The sequence below is a fragment of the Echinops telfairi genome, unplaced genomic scaffold (genome assembly GCF_000313985.2).
Source record: "Echinops telfairi isolate 266 unplaced genomic scaffold, ASM31398v2 ScPeMD7_7458;HRSCAF=8496, whole genome shotgun sequence".
NCBI lineage: Eukaryota > Metazoa > Chordata > Mammalia > Afrosoricida > Tenrecidae > Echinops > Echinops telfairi.
The window spans coordinates 5,970,975-5,987,445 of NW_022111358.1; the positions used below are offsets into that span (position 1 = coordinate 5,970,975).

At 54.6% G+C, this 16,471-nt stretch overlaps 1 protein-coding gene across 8 annotated transcripts in view; it reads right to left on the reverse strand.

Annotated features, from left to right (window-relative positions):
• Positions 1 to 16,471, reverse strand: part of KSR1 (kinase suppressor of ras 1) — a 169,144-nt gene that overhangs the window by 9,729 nt on the left and 142,944 nt on the right. For all 8 annotated transcript variants that reach the window (XM_045299634.1, XM_045299632.1, XM_045299633.1 and 5 more), the window contains 7 exons: positions 15,751 to 15,805; positions 15,112 to 15,160; positions 13,983 to 14,362; positions 10,387 to 10,483; positions 8,676 to 8,809; positions 7,919 to 8,050; positions 5,755 to 5,890 (listed from right to left, as the gene is read on the reverse strand). In XM_045299634.1, coding sequence (XP_045155569.1) covers positions 5,755 to 5,890; positions 7,919 to 8,050; positions 8,676 to 8,809; positions 10,387 to 10,483; positions 13,983 to 14,362; positions 15,112 to 15,160; positions 15,751 to 15,805 — 983 coding nt within the window. The remainder of the gene's footprint in view (positions 1 to 5,754; positions 5,891 to 7,918; positions 8,051 to 8,675; positions 8,810 to 10,386; positions 10,484 to 13,982; positions 14,363 to 15,111; positions 15,161 to 15,750; positions 15,806 to 16,471) is intronic.

The following is a 16,471-nucleotide window of genomic DNA, read 5'->3' on the forward strand; positions in this document are numbered from 1 at the left end:
TGTCTTCATTTGGAAGCTCTGCTGAAAGCTACCCACCAGGGGTGACCTTGCTGGCATTTGAAATATCGGTGGCATCGCTGCCAGCATCACAGCAAGACACAAGCTGCCAAAGCCCAGCAAAGGGACAGACAAGGGGTGGGCTGTTTCACACAGACAGATGTAGCTGCAAACTCACAGAGCCCTCCATTATGTAAGAACCATCGCAACGTAAAGCTATCGTTTCTCAGCCTGTCTCCACCCAGGCCGACACGCTTCTGAAGGAAGTGCCGGTCTTTCTAACCCTCTCTCCAAAGAATTCTACTCTCTTCCATTTAGACCACACCCCAAATAGCAATTTTCGGGGTGTGTTCCTTTTAAATGCTCTGAGTTTTGTCAGCAAGAAGTCTGAAGGGGCAGGATCGGGGCTACGTGGTTGACGGCGTCGGGTTTCCCAATGAAGTCCACCTAGGACAGCCCTTGCTACCTGCAAAGATCGAGCACGAGCACTGTCACGATGAGGAAGAATAGCAACAATCCCCGGGGCCACTTTCAGGGCCTCTTTGTCACCAAGGCGGTTTCCCATTTTCTGAAAACGTCTTTCTCACCCGCCCCTGGAATTGTCCAGTGTCCTTCAAGAAAACTGATCAAGACTCTCCCTCCATCTCCCCCAAACAAACAAACAAAACCAGTCGTCATCACTTTCTGAGCTGCCTGGGATCGAACTGGCCGAGCGGATTCTCCGGGAAGCCACGGTTTGGATTGGACCTTTAGGGAAGGCACCTTCAGGAGCCAAGGACAAGAATACTGAGAGACTTGTCTGCAGCCAACCTTGAAACGCAGTCACCTTGAAACGCATTTTGTGCGTGAATAAACTGGAACCCTTGTAGCATTAATTTCTGACTTACTCTCGTGTATACACTGGAATCTTCTGGGATTATTTTTAAGATGTCGGTTTTGGGTGCATATTATTATCTCTACAGATCCATCTAGATATGATAGACTGGATGAACAGTCTGGAGGAGAAAACAACGGGACCAACGGTTCTGGGGGAACATGGGAGAGGGGGAGGCGGGGTTAAGGAGGTGGTGTTGACCAACCCAGGGGACAGGGGAGCAACAAGTGACCCAAAAATCAGTGGCAAGGAGGGTTTGAGAGGCCTGGTAGGGATTCAGCAAGGGCAATGTAACCAAAAGAAATCACTGAAACCCAAATGAAGGTTGAACATGATAGTGGAACAAGAGGAAAGTAAAAGGAATGAGAGGAAAGAACTAGGTGACAAAAGGTATTTATAGAGGTCTAAATGCAGGCACGTACATATGTAAATATATTTATATAGGATGGTGAGGAAATAGATCTACATGCATATATTTATAGGTTTAGTATTAAGGCAGCAGATGGACATTGGGCCTCCACTCAAGTACTTACTCAATGCAAGAACACGTTGTTCCATTAAATTGGCATTCCATGATGCACACCTTCCCTACACGATCGCTGAAGACAAATATGTACATAAGCAAATGTGGTGAAAAAGCTGATGGTGCCGAGCTATCAAAAGATATAGCATCTGGGGTTTTAAAGGCTTGCAGATAAACAAGCGGCCATCTAGCTGAGAAGCATCAAAGCCCACATGGAAGAAGCACACCAGCCTGTGTGACCACGAGGTGTCAAAGGGACAAGTTATAAGACATCAAAGAACAAAAAGTCATATCAGTGGGTGCCCACCTTTCCAATATGATCACTGAAGACAAACGTGTGCATAAGCATATGTGGTGAAGAGAGCTAATGGTGCCTGGCTATCAAAAGATATAGCAGCTGGGGTCTCAAAGGCTTGAAGATAAACAAGCGGCCATCTAGCTGAGAAGCAACAAAGCCCACATGGATGAAGCACACCAGCATGTGTGACCATGAGCTATCGAAGGGATCAGGTATCAAGCATCAAAGAACAAAAAATCAAATCATTGTAAATGATTGTAAATGAGGTGAGTGCAGAGTGGAGACTCAAAGCTCATCTGTAGGCAACTGGACACCCCCTTACTGAAGGGTTGTGGGGAGGAGATGAGTCAGTCAGGATGCAGGGTAGCAACGATGAAACATATAACTTTCCTCTAGTTCTTAAATGTTTCCTCCCCCACACCATCATGATCCCAATTCTACCTTACAAATCTGGCTAGACCAGAGGATGTACACTGGTATAAATAGGAACTGGAAACACAGGGAATCCAGGACAGATGATCCCTTCAGGACCAGTGGTGAGAGTGGCGATGCCTGGAGGGTGGAGGGAAAGTGGGGTGGAAAGAGGGAACTGATTACAAGAATCTACGTATAACCTCCTCCCTGGGGGATGGACAACAGAGAAGTGGGCGAGGGGAGACGTCGGACAGTATAACATATGACAAAATAGTTTATGAATTATGAAAGGTTCATGGGGGGGGAGTGAGGAGGGAGGGGGAAAATGAGGAGCCGATATTAAGGGCTCAAGTAGAAAGCAAATGTTTTGAGAATGATGATGGCAACAAATGTACAAATGTGCTTGACACAATGGATGGAGGTATGGATTGTGATAAGAATTGTACAAGCCCCCGATAAAATGATTTTTTTTAAAAATGCCGGTTCTGAGGGCCTCATTCCGGGGGTGCCAGTTTCATTGGCCTGGGATATAACCAAGGCCATCGTTAATTTTTACATAAAGCTTCTTGGCTAATTCCGTTGTGTAGACAGAGCTCCAAGCTACCGATCTGGAAGGATTTCCTATAGTACATGGTATGGGCCTGCTTGCGAAGCTCTTTCAGAATCAGTAGGCCATTGGGGCAGAGGAGAGCAAGTAAACGTCACAGCAGCCCACTGCGGGCTCCTGAGAGCCAGCTTTTCTTTTCAACCTGTTGCTATTGGGGAGCAGGGAGGCTCCCTGGCCAGTGATAAGAAAAACCTATTATGAATCATCATCCAAAGCAGGAGTGTCCACTGGGCGGCAACTGCCATCCGGGATGCACCTGGACAGATATTTGTACTCTATAGTGGGTGATAGAATCCATACTGCTTTGGACTAGAATCCATACCGTTCTCTTATCACTGGCCAACGAGCCTTCCCTCCCGGCAACAATAAGTTAAAAAGACAGCTCTCCTGAACCAGAGCGGGGTGCTGGGACCCTGCCTCTGGCTCCCTGCCCAACTCCCCACTTCTTCTTCATAAAGGCTTCCCAAGGTTGGACCGCGTGCTATCGGAAACCCTCCCAGATCTCTAACCCGTTAGCCCAGAGCTCTAACTGCACAATGAAATTAGCCAAGGAGCTTTATTTAAAAATTAAAAACACTAACGATGGCCTCGGTTGTATCCCAGGCCAATTAAATCGGCACCTCTGGGGCGCCAGGAAGCAAAAGGCTCCCAGAAGTGTAGCCAGAGCGGAGCCTAGCTCCCTTCTCATGCTCTGGCCTCGGTGCCAGGCCTTCGTGCCCCTGAAGGCCCCCGCCCCCGCCCCCGCGCTCAGCTCCCCCTGCTGCCCCAGCCTGAGAGCACCCGCAAGGTAACCTGAAGGGCTGCCAGCAGAGCAGTTTACAGAGGATGTGTTTCCCTTTCAGAGAAAGCAAACATCCACAGGAAGATGATCTAAATAACCCGGCTGCTCAAGGTAAATGCTGGACATCACCCGGCTGCCCCAGGACCGGACGGAGTCAATGACAGCATTGTGCATGACGAGATCCCAGCATCGCACCGGGAGAGGCCGTCCGCCAGCTAGATGGCATAGACCTCTTGTTTAAAAGATGTGTTTGTAGACGTAAAAGAGATGGGCACCTCTTTGGCTGCTTTCCCAACTGCCCACGAGGCTGGCTCAGAAGGTCACGGCGCATGCCTTGGGCCTGTCACTATCTGCCAAAGCCATGCCAGGTGAAGACGGCGTTTCCCTTGGCTCTGGCTCAGGAGACGGCCAAGGAGGGTGAGCCAAGAGCACCGAGGAGGTAGGTGCTCACCCCACAGGTCTGTGACACCGCCCGGCATCCTCGCTGGGGTCTGCAGGGCCCGAGAGCAAGTGCAGCTGGCTGGCTGATGGAGAGCCTGCCACAGTCCCTCTGGGAGAGGCAGCACCTGCCCGGCACTGAGCACTTCAACCAGATGGCAAGTACCACGGTGGAGTGAGTTCGCCAAAGATGATGTCATCTTAAATGAGCCTTCTGTGGATGCCCAGCTGCTGCCTACCAGCTAAAGGAGGACACCATTAAGCTCTTTGAGGACGATGGGGCTGCCATCGCCACTGTGCCTGCCCGGGTCTACAGTAAGCGATCCGATCAACATGGCTCAGGCTTTTAATAAGCCACGCAGGACCCGGAGAAGTATCCCATGGGCCCTCTGAGCACGTCCACTGCTGAGTCACCCAGGCGTGTACTGAGACTACGTACTAACATCGAGTGACCTGTTAACCTATTTCCCTCATCCTAGCCAATCCTGTGGTTACCCGCTGGGCTACAAACCGCAAGGTCAGCTGTTCAAAACCACCAGCTGCTCTGTGGGAGAAAGATGAGGCTTTCTATTTCTGTCAAGGGGTACAGTCTCAGCACCCCACAGGGCCCGTCTACCCTGTTCTCCAGAGTCGCTGTGAGTCGGGAGCTGATTCACGGAATGTGCGGGCCCTCCACACTTCTTTCCCTGTGGGCTGTGCGGTGACAAGGAGACCTGCAGGCCGCCAGCCAGAGAGACCACTGAGGGTGGACAGGAAGGGGAGGCCCGCAATCGTGTCGTGAGAAGTCAGTCCCCAGGCTGGCCCATCTTCAGCAGGCAGAGAGCCAAGAGTCAAGGAGTTACTCAGTAACCAGGGCACCAGTTGAGCCGCTAGGACAGTCTCTAGAGTTTGGGCACCTGGGGCATGGACTGTGGGAACTGGATGAATTATGGAAGGGGGAGAGGGGGAGGGAATCTCCTGAGAAGTGGGGGGGACTCCTAGGGGACACTCAGGAAAAGACGGTTACACACATAGCACTCCCCCAATGAGGAACCGGAGGGGGGAATTTTGCAAACTCAGGGATAAAATGCTTTCGGGGGAGCTGTGAAGGGTCCCTCCCCACTTTTGCCCATTTTGTCTTGAGTCTCAGCACCCGATTTTGCAAAATCAAATAATAAGGGCCTCTCGCTCACCAAAGTGAGCACAGATGGCATTTCTCCAGCATTCTCCGGTTAAACTCCCGTGATGGCCCGGATTGGTAAACTCATATGGGCTAAGGCAGTCACCCCATTTCTCTCTCCCGAGACCCTTGGGGTACGGCCCAGGTCAGGGGTATACCAACTGTTCAGACAGTTAACTACCAGGAGGGATCAGTATGGTGTCTGGGATTTCGACAACGTTTCCCACAGTTGCCCTTCAGGAGCTGGGGAACAGATGTACCCCCAGCCACGCAGTGCCTTCCGCAGTTAAGAAGAGCATCTGGGGAAGGTGTTGATGGGTCAGCATGACCCCGCCCCAAGTACCCCGTGCAGTGATGACATCTTCAGTCGCACGCAGGGCTCCACTCCCTCTGCAACTCAGAAGGAAATGAAAGCCTTGAAGAGAGTGGAAGGGACCAGACAGGAAAAGATCAACAGTGGGCTATTAATGAACGGCTCTGCTGCTTCTTCTGCCGCCTGTGTTTTCCCACAAAGGTGTGTGTTTTCATCTTTAAGGTAGACTCGCCCAGGGGTGGCAGAGTTCCCCCAGGGATTCCGTTTGTCAGGTGGGTGGGCAGCCACGCAGTACACCCCAAGCCCACCCTCTAGGTCCGCTGCCTGCCCAGGGAGCGGGTGCTACTCACGCTGACTTCCTTCCCCAGGCTGACTGAGGCCAGGACCCGCTTCATGCCTTCCCCACTTCCGACCTGCCAGATCATGGCCTCTGCTGCTTGCTTCTTAAAGGGCCAGTCTCTTGCTTGTAGCTCATACCAGATAGTCCTGCGGAGACCAATCCACACAACCTGAGCTCCGGGGAGGCCCCAGATCACCCTCCAGGACAGCGGTTCTCAACCTGGGGGGGTCGAACGGCCCTTTCACAGGGGTGGCCCGATTCATCACAGTAGCAAAATGACAGTGATGAAGGAGCCACGAAAACAAGCTTATAGTTGGGGGGTCACCGCCACGTGAGGAACTGTCTGGCAGGGTCGCGGCACGGGGAAGGCTGAGAACCACTGTTCCAGGGCTCTTCAGCCAGAGGCTGGCTCTTGCAGTGCCACAGGACCCACAGGCCTTTTGCCATCTCTCCTCACCCCGGAGGCAACCACCCGGGTCAAAGGGGACCCCACGGTGGTAGAAGGGCAGGCACCTAACAGGGCCGGAGGGGCTGGTGGGTGTGCAGCCCAATCCTGCTGTCACTTTCTATCATGCAACCATGGACCCCCACTCAGCAGGGCCGCTGCTTGCTTCACACGGTGGGTTAGGGAGCAACGAAAATGTCCCATCTGGTGCCTGGCCCTTGTTGGGTCTTCAGAAATGGTTCAGTGAAGGGTCAGGGAAGAAGGGATGGGGACCCCGCCCAGCCTGTGGGAAGGATTCCCAGGAACATGACAGGCAGCCGGGCTGGAGGGGCCTTTACTCAGCTCTCTAGACCCCTCGGCCTTTTCCTCTTCTGGGCCTGGGGTTGGGGTCAGGGCCAGGCCTGCACACAGTTGCCACAGGAGGGACGGAGCACCTGCAATGCTGAGAGGCTGCCCCGGGACGCTCTGTAGGTGCTAACCACAGGCCGGCACACGGGAGACCTTGCAGGGGAGAAGACCGTAGCGCAGACGATTGCGGTAATTGTTCATATCGGGACAGATACTGAGCTAGAGATACGAAACTTGATCGCGGTCACCTGTCTCTTCTTTTTTTAACGTGGTCACTGGAAAATTTCAAAAGATAAGTAGTCCCCCGAGGGAGGCACGAGACGCTTTCCCAATGGTGTCGTCGAGACTGTAAAGTCAGAAGGGGTGGCTACAGTTCTCATTTACCCGTATGTCTGGGCTGCCAGCACCCGGTCGGTGGTGCAAGCCCACCAGCTGCTCCTGTGAAGATGGGAAGTCTGGGAAGCCCTGTGGGGCAGCCTGTGGGTCGGAATCAACCCCATCTGATTTGGGATTTTAGTTCCAGGCGAGGCGGGCAGCCTTTGTGATGCTGTAAAAGCCACACGCATGGAGGTGACTGCGAGGAAGCATTTGCTGTGTGAGGGGTGGGTTCAAAGGGTTCAGGGTGAAGGCTAATCCACATCGCAGCATGAGCAGGGCTTCCACACAGCACTGCCCTGCTCGGAGATGGCGGCAGGCAGCCCTGGGCGCTTTGAATGTGTGGCTCTCCATGGTGCTGCCAATGACCCCATCGTCTCCCATGTTGGGTTCCTGAAGGGGCTCACTTCTGCACCCCAAGTGAGTCTTCCCTTGCAGGGTTTGGACAGGGCCTTGTCCCATGCCAGGGACCCTGCTGAGTTACGCAAATTGTCAACACTCCGCTCTGTGCCCGGTTCCCTTCAGCAGCCATGGCGGGACTGCCAGGAAGCCGCGGGTTGGAGGGACCGCAACCTGGGGGCACTGCCAGCCCCGCCTGCGGGCGCGGAGCTCAGGGAACCCGAGGGGCTGCTGGCCGTCCAGAGTGGGAGGCTGAGCACTGTGGACAAGCTGCCCGATGGCCGAACCCTACAGCCCAGGAGGGCAGCCCCCGGTTAGGCCTGGGGGGACTGTCCTCAGGGTGCTAGTGAGCCTGACCGCCAGAGTGGAGCATGGTCAGCGATGGCCTCATTTAGTCCCCAGGAACAACCCTGGGGGGGAGGGGCGATTCCTCTCCCATGTGGCAGGTGGGGAAACAAAAGGTCAAGGGCATGGTCAAGGGAGCAAAGCCTGGGCTGGTTCCATTCCCGAGGGGAGCTTTGAACACCCGCTGCACATCCCTCCTGCCCCCGACGGCTACTCGTGGCCTCATAGCCCCAGGAGGAGGGGTCAGCCAGGGCCTCCTCACCCAAACGCGTAGACATCAGCGGCTTTGGAGAACGGCAGCTTGTCCTCATCCTTGCCGGGCATCATCTCCCGCACGATCTCAGGGGCCAGGTAGCACAGCCAGTCGTGTGACAACTTCAGCTGGTTCTCACGCCTGGGGGGGTGTCAAGAAGCCAGGGCAAAGGCACAGCGCCTTGCATTCCCCTGGCACCCAGCACCCTGGGCCCGCATGCTCTAAGGAACTGCCAGCTTTTAGGGACTGCAGGATTGGGGTGATAGCCAGGCTCCCTCTAGGAAAGCAGCCAAATGGTGCTGGCAGGGCACTGTGCCGGAAGGTGCCAGGTTCTCTAGGCTGGGCAAGCGGGTGTGTTTCCTCCACCCAGGAAATCCGGTCCCCTGTGGGTCTCCCCCCAGCCTGGGACCTGGCTTGCAGACTCCAGCCTGGGGTTCCAAGACATCTGGGGAGGAGCCTTTCTCTGCTCCCCCAACCCCTGCCCCTTCTGAGATCTGGGGCAAAGAGATCTTAGCACTTGTCCCCATGACAGGAAGTGCCCTCTGGTCCTTGGGACAAGCTGGCCGGGTGGGAAGCAGCCTCCCAGGGGTGCTCAGATACTATGAGGAACCCCGAACTTCACCCTCACCTGACTCTGGGCCAGACCCAGATGAGCAGGTCTCAAGAAAGCCTGGCCTTTCCTATAGGTCGGCCCCTCAGCTGCTGCTCCGAGAGCCCTCCGAAGGTCCCACCTGTCCTCCTGTCCTGGACACCCAAGGCGACTCACCGCTCCTCTCGCACCACGCCTGAGATCCCAAAGAGTCCGAAGTCGGTGATGACCACTTTGCCATTGTCATAGAAGACGTTCTTGGATTTGAGGTCCTTGTGTACGATGCCTTTGGCGTGGAGGTACCCCATGCCCTGAAAGACAACAAGCCTCATGTCAGCTGGGGCTCGGGAAGGGGAGAGGGGTGAATTCACATGTGCTTCTGAGCTAGGCAAGCAGCTGACGAGTTGGCTCATAGAGGAGGCCGGCCCCCTGGCCCACCACTTTCCCATCCATACGGAGTGGTGGGGGAAACTCTCTGAGCCTCCGTCCCCCACCCTGGAGAGGCCAGCTGAAAGGGACACAATGCCAAACCCCTTAGAAGACAAATCCTCTTTCCTTCCCATCATTCACCACCTTTTGAGAGCTGCCCCCAAGCGAACGTCAGTTATTTTGTTCTGCACCCACAGAAGGGGGAGTGAGTGGCGTCTCAGGGGCCCAAGCAGGAAACACAGTAGCAAAGGGCCGCTTTGGTCACCCTGCTCCAAAACGCTTCCGCAATGTTCGGCCTGGGCCATCAGAGCCCAGCTGGCCACCTCCAGACAGAACTCCCCACGAGCTTCCCACAGGGACAGGGGAGGATTGGGGAGGGGAGACTGAGGGAGCAGGGGAAAATGCAGGACAGGTGACATTGGCTCCACCCTCAGACCACCAGGGAAGGCATGCATGGGAGGGGTGGTTTAGCCACATGGAAAGATGTGCTTGCCATCTTTTTCCAGCTGAAGAAATCCATACACAGAGGAAGGGGCGGGGGGCACGGGGACCGGGACGGAGAGGGGGGAGAGAAAGACAGGTAACCAACAGCCCAACTCCCAGCCGTCGAGCAGCCAAGGCCGACTCATAGCGACCCCACAGGACAGGGCGGAGCTGCCCCTGTGGGTTGACAAGCCTAGTTGTTCACAGCTGCGTCTCTCCCCCGGAAGGGGCTGGCGGTTTTAAGCTGACCGCACAGATCTCAGCCCGGCTGGAACCACTATACCACCAGGGCTCCAAACCCTTGGTGGGAACTGAGCTTCTCAACAGCTTAAAAAAAGAAAGAAAGAGGAAATGGAGTTCTAGCTTGTATTCAGGCCTGTCTGCTATTAGATAAAGCAGCAAAGGTGCTTCTCTCTCATTTATTTCTCTTTTAATACAGAACAAAGTAAAAAAAAGGAAAACTGCCTGATTTGAGCCTGAGGGTCTGTCGTCATGAAGCTTTGATGCAGAAATTTCCAGGCAGAAATGTTTCTACCTCCTGAGTAGAACAGCCAGCCCCCACCCCACCGTCTCTAAGAGGTGCTTAGCAAGTGCCAGCCCCCGACAGTCAGTCACTTTCTGGGCATATCATCGGCATTTGTATCCTTGCACCGGCCCGGTGGGACGTTGCTACCTCCATTTTTCGGAGTGGGGAGTGGAGGGCTCAGAGAGGGTCCACAGCCTGCCCACAGTCACACAGCGAGTGCGGCCAGGACTCAGACTCGGACTGCTTGTCTTTAAGGCTTCCTCTCCCAAGCACCCTGCTGAATCCCTCTCCAGCAGGTTAGGTTGCAAAGTGCTCCCTGCTCTACAGAGGAGACTGGGGCAGAGAAGGGGAGCGAGGCTGCCCTTGAGAAGCCCCAGCTCAAAGGGGAGGCGCAAATGGCCCTGAGGTGGCAGACGGTGGGACAGCCAGCCCCACCTCCAGCTCCGGTACCTTAATGATCTCCTGAGCGATCTGCCGTGTCTTGTTGATGTCCAGGGACGTCTTGGGGTCCCTCACAAAGGAGTGCAGCGTCCGCCCCTTGCAGAAGCTGTTGAGAGGGGCAGGGTTCAGGTACAGGGCTGGGTCAGGCAGCCTAATCTTACCCTGCGAGGCCCCAGGAGCCCAGATGGCGGGCACTGTCTCTACCTGCCTCCAGCAGCTGCTCTCTGTCCCCCTACAACTGTGAGCCCCAGAGCTCTCATTCCACATCAAGCCTGGCACCCATTCCTTCTGAATGACTGGCTGTGCTTAAAGGCACGTGTGCCCACATCCCACTGTGGGGCGACAGACGTAACATGTCAGAGCTCCCACGAATGGGGTCTTCAAAGCTTGCAAGTGACCACTCGAGGTGTACCAAGCGGTCTCTGCCCGCAGCAGCAGAGTGCGCGTTGGGAGGGTGGGGGCCGAGGAGAAGGAAGCGAAATGCATATGCCCCGTTGCTTCCAGGAAAACATGCTCCTGTGCCAGGACACCAGAAGAACTTAGACAGTGCCCAGCTACCATTACTGATGATTTCTCACCAAAATCCCAACAGAATTTGTTGGCTCCCCACTCCCCCTCCCCACCCCCTCCTCGCCCTGGTCCCCCCAGAACTGCCGGTCCCATTATTTTCTCCTGGGGATTGTTGCCTATCTTATGTAGACAGACATAGGGCAAAAGAAAAGCAAACAAAAGACAAAACATAAACAAACAAACCAAAAAACCCAATAGCTAGTTCCAGGTCTGTCTGCTGACCCAGATGTATGTTTTCCAATCAAGTCTGATGAGGTGCCAAGCCCTGCCCCCGAGTCAGAAGTCTGTTTTCAGGATCCCTTGGGGACTGGTCACTCTGCCCCCCTCGCTGCACTGTCGCACTCCCTTCGCGTTTCACCCGCTGTGCACGGGGCAGACAGGGCACACTTCACGCACGGTGTCTCCCACAAACTCAGAGATAAGGAACAGGAGATCTAAAATTGATGGTGAGGAGGACGGGTGGGGCTTGATCAAGAGCAATGTACCCGAGAGGAAATAGAGGGCCAAATGGAGGGTGAGCATGATTGTGGGATAGGAGGAAGGTGAAAGAAAATAGAGCAGTGGTTCTCAACCTGTGGGTCACAACCCCTTTGGGGGTCGAACGACCTTTTCACAGGGTTGCCCAATTCATAACGGTAGCAAAATTACAGTTATGAAGCAGCAACAAAAATAATGTTATGGTTGGGGGGTCACCGCAACATGAGGAACTGTATGAAAGGGTCACGGCATGAGAACCGCTGAAATAGAAGAAAGAACTAGGAGGCAAAAGCTATTTATAGAGGTATAGCTATAGACATGTATAGATGTAAAAATATTAATTTCTAATGAAAGGGATAGAGGCCAATGTACATATATTCATATGTTAAGTATTAAGATAGCAGATGGACTTTGGGCCTCTACTCAAGACCTCCCTAAACAGAACACTTTGTGCTGATAACCTGGCACTCTGATACCTTGCCAACATGATCGCCAAAGACAAAATCTGTGCATAAGCAAATGTGAAGAGAGCAGATAGTACCCGCTATCAAAAGATATCGCATCTGGGGTCTTAAAGGCTTAAGGTTGGAGTGGAGACCCAAACCCCACTGGTAAACAAATGGATATCTTCCCCCACCCCCCCACCCCCAAAAGGGTTATAAGGAAGGGATGTTTCAATCACGGTGCAGTATAGCACCGACTAATCACACATCACTCCTCTAGTTCCTGAATGCTTCCTCCCCCTCACTACCATGCTCTACTTACCACTTACAATCTGGCTAGACCGGAGCACACACACTGGTACAGATAAGAGCTCTCGACACATGGAATTCAGGACAGATAAGCCCCTCAGGAACAGTAGTGGGAGTAGTGACATCATGAGGGTGGGGGATAGTCAGGGTGGGGGAAGGGGAAAAGGGGGAACCCATCACAAAATTGGATATATAGCTTTCCCCCCAAGTGGACAAATAACAGAAATGTGGGTGAAGAGAGACAATGGACAGTGTAAGATATGAAATCATAACAACAATCTATAATTGATCAAGGATTCATGAGGTTGGGGGAGTAAGAGGGAAAAAGAGGAACTTCTACCAAGGGTTCAAGTAGAAAATGTTTTGGAAATGTTGATGGCAACATATGTACAAATATGCTTGATACAATTGATGTGCGGAATGTTATAAGAGCCATAAGAGCCCCCAATAAAAATATTTTTTAAAAAAGAATGTTAATAAATAAAATTCTGTATAGGCTTCAAAAAAAAATCCCTACAGAAAAATCAACATCACTAAAGTGTACACTGAGAACTGTCAAGCTGGCATATGTTTTGCTGTGTGTATTCGCCACTGCAGAAAACGTGGTTTTTTTGTGTGTGTTTGTTTCATTCTAAAGAGAATCCTGATCAAAAGGGAGGAAAACGTGGACCAGAATTCCAGCCTCTGGTGGAATTCAAACTTTCTACACAAAGCCTCTCGACCATTTTTCAACCTTAAGCCTAATATAAACACCCCCGAGTCTGCCTTAAACCGGACACCAGGTTAGCTTAAAGAATGCCTGTAGGACGTCAAGCTCCTTTACAGAAGTAACCGTGGAGCAATGGACAACAGCAACTCCGAGGCCAGCGAGGACCTTAGGGGACGAAGTTCAGTCACGGAGGGCAAGGCTGGCTGCTCAGAGAGGACCATAAGCACTGACCGTCCGTGGAGAGCCCCCTGGGGTACGTTTACTGAGTATACTTCCGACAACAATCACAGAACAAACAGAAAGCACGGAGACAACAAGAGCCCCTGGCCATTCAGAGCGTCCCACCTCCGTGGGGTCGACACAGGAATGTGGCCACAAGACCACGCTGGGCTTTGGCTTCTTAGGGCTGTAGCCAAAAAACACTGGGGCTCTTGGGGCACCTGTTGTGATTCTTTTAATTCCTGGGTTTTTATCACCAGAAAAGTGTGTCTGGGAGGAGGGAGTGGGGGGTGGTGGCTGTCGGAGGCATCGGAGCAATGACTGGGAGAGGGCTCATATCGTCACACCAAGGGGGGGACGGCCGGGAGGGAATGCCCGGCTCATCCTCTTTTTCCAGGGAGCTGCTGGCGTAAACCATCCTACAAAGGGGGTTTTCGTTTTGTTTTGCTTTGCTTTTAAAGCAAGGTCTCCAGGAGATAAGGCTCTTTGAGACTTGAGGGCTCTCAGAGCCAGGATGAAGCCCGGAAGTTTGGCTGATGGTCTCCTGGTTGGGGCTTCCTTTCTCCACAAAATCCCACTGCCATCGAGTCGACTCTGACTCGCAGCGGCCCTACGAAGACAGGGCGGAACTGCCCCTCTGGGTTTCTGAGACCGTAACTCTTGCCAGGAGTAGACAGCTTCATCGTTCTCCCTTGGAGCGGCTGGTAGGTTTGAACAGCTGACCTCGAGCAGCTCTATATCTGACCCACCACTCCCCCAGCCTACCCTAACAGACAGGACTTCTATGTTGCTGTTAATGAGCCTTCTGTGTCCACCCAAATAGCCGTGCCCCCAGGGACTGGAGGCCAGGCTGGCTGGGCCGAGCTGGGCCGGGTTACCTGGTGATGATGGCCAGGTGGGGAGGGTCCATGCAGGCCCCCATGAAGAGCACCACGTTCTCGTGCCGCGTCTGCCGGTAATTCATCACCTCCTTCTTGAACAGCTTCAGGTGATCCTGGTTGTGGCCGTCCATCTCCAGCAGGCGGATGGCCACCTCGCCGTGCCAGCGGCCACGGTGCACCCGGCCCCAGCGGCCCTGCCCAATGGGCTCGCCCAGCTCCACCTGCTCAAAGGGGATATCCCACTCCTGCAAGTACACGCTGGTCTGGCTGGCTTTGCGAGAGATGGGGCCTCGCCAGGTCCGGTGGGAGCTCGGCAGGTCGTCCACCTCATCCTCATCGTCTTCTGCCTCGGATTTGCTGGCCTCTGGCTCCTCGGCCTGAAAGGAAAGAAGAACTAGCAGGCAGGGGCTGCGGGTTCTCCCCTTCCCTCTTCCCGGGCCCCACGCAGGGCAGAGGGGAAAGAGCCCTGGGATGCTGGCCGCAGCTCTGCCCTGGCTCGCCGTGGACGACGGGCAGGCCACTTCGGCTCTCTGGAACTCACGCTCTTCATCTCTTAAGATAGATTGTACGTAAGGTCCTTTGTCCTGATAACTTTCCGAGATCTGCCTGTGAGCAACTCGGAACACTGGAGGGATGTTGTTGACCTCCCTGGACAGGAGAATTCGGCCACCTTCAGCCTTTCTGGCTCTCCTGTCCTGTCCTGTTCTGATTCTCCCAGGGCAGGACGCGGCCAGGCTGTCAACAGCCCCCCAGCCAGACTCTACTGCTGGGAGCCAGGCCTGTGATTCTCCTGCATTCAGCATCACTGCATGTGTTTCGTGAGTCCGAAGAGGACTTTATAGATTGGAATTGGACATCTAGGCTAATATCAGGCTTATGGACTTGATCTGCACCAGGCTGGGATGTTTTCTCAATAGTCACTTGCTCTTGTATATAAACGTCTTTCTTATACACATACGAGTGTCTATGAATTTGTTTCTCTAGTCTACCCAGACTAAGACACCTGGGTTGGCCCTTGCTACGGCCCAGAGCCTGCCCACCGACTCCCGGCTCAGCACGGTGAGAGGGGCGGGGACAGTAACAGGGAAGGGACTGTCTCCGGCTCAGCTGTGTCACCCTCACTCACCTCCGCTTCGTGATCCTCCAACAGGTCTGCTTTGGGCTGATCGGGGGGCCTGAGGGAACATAAGAGTTTGACAAAGAGACCCTGCAGGTGGGCGGGCCCCTCGCCATGTGTGAGGCTCTGGACAAGTGGTCGCCAGCCCAGGGTCGTACTTGGACTGGTCTGGCTGTGGGAAAGACAGGGTGGGCCAGGTCCCACCACTTCCCTCCTCAGGCCTCAGCCTGCTGGGGACTAAAGGTAGGGGCTGGGGAGGCGGTGGGCAGAGGCCACCAAGGCCCCTTTCAAACCTGACCCAGGGGATGGATCTGACAGAAATGACTTTGTTCCTAACTGTGAGGCCCCGGGCAGTTGCTTAACCGCTCTCAGCCGCTTCCTAGTCTGTGCCCGGAAGATGAGGCCGGCGCCCAATATCTGCCTCACCGGACTGAGGACTCTGAGAGGGGGTGGGAATCATGGAGAAGAGCCTCAGTAAAGGGGTGCTGTTCTAGTCGGATGGGTTAGAGGGGCACTGCCATCTTCCGGCCTGAGCTCACGCGTCACTTCAGGAACCCTGCACCAGGGGACTGGAACATGGGAGGCCAGGGTCGGGTGCAGCCATGCCAGGTCCCACGGAAGAGCAGGGGACACGGGAGGGGCACCTACCGGGTGCTGTCTGCTGCCTCGGGAGGTGGGGCTGCCGGCGGGAAGGCAGAAATGTCTGGAGGGATAAAGCACAAACACCCAGTGTGAGGCGGCTTCCACGTTGTCTGCAGAGGACCGGGCATGGGAAGCCCGGCACCCGAGGGCCACTTCTTCGAGGACCCGGCTTGTGAAAAAGTCCGCTCGGCCTGGGCCACCACGCAGCCCTTCTCCATCCTGGCTGGGAGTCAGTCACCTGGCGCTGCTTCACAAAATCTACGTGCTTGACCCCTGCCCAGTCCCGTGGGGTTCCAGTCTCCCAGGCTGGGGGCAGGCCCCCTCAGCCTGGCTTTGCCTGAAGATCTGTCCCAGAGAGGACCAGAGGTGGGCAAGGCGGTAAGCACCCTCCCCTCCCTTAGCTCCATGCCCCTGGGTCTAACCTGCCCCTATGGGCAAACATGCACAGCACCTGGCTTTGTATTCCCAGGGCTCCCGGGGCGGGGCAGGGGGAGGGGTGGGAGCAGCTCTGGAAGGCAGCGAGACTCTTTGACCAGGTGGCTTAGCCCAGTCCAACCCACTGCCATCGGGTCATTTCCACTCCTAGCGACCCTCTAGAGCGGGGGTGGGGAATGACCACCCCAAGGGGCTTCTGAGGCCCAAGGAATCCTCACGACCAGTTAACGGCACCTGCCTCACCAAAAAGCAGCAGTCCCAGCCATCTGTGTGTGTGTGTGTGTGTGTGTGT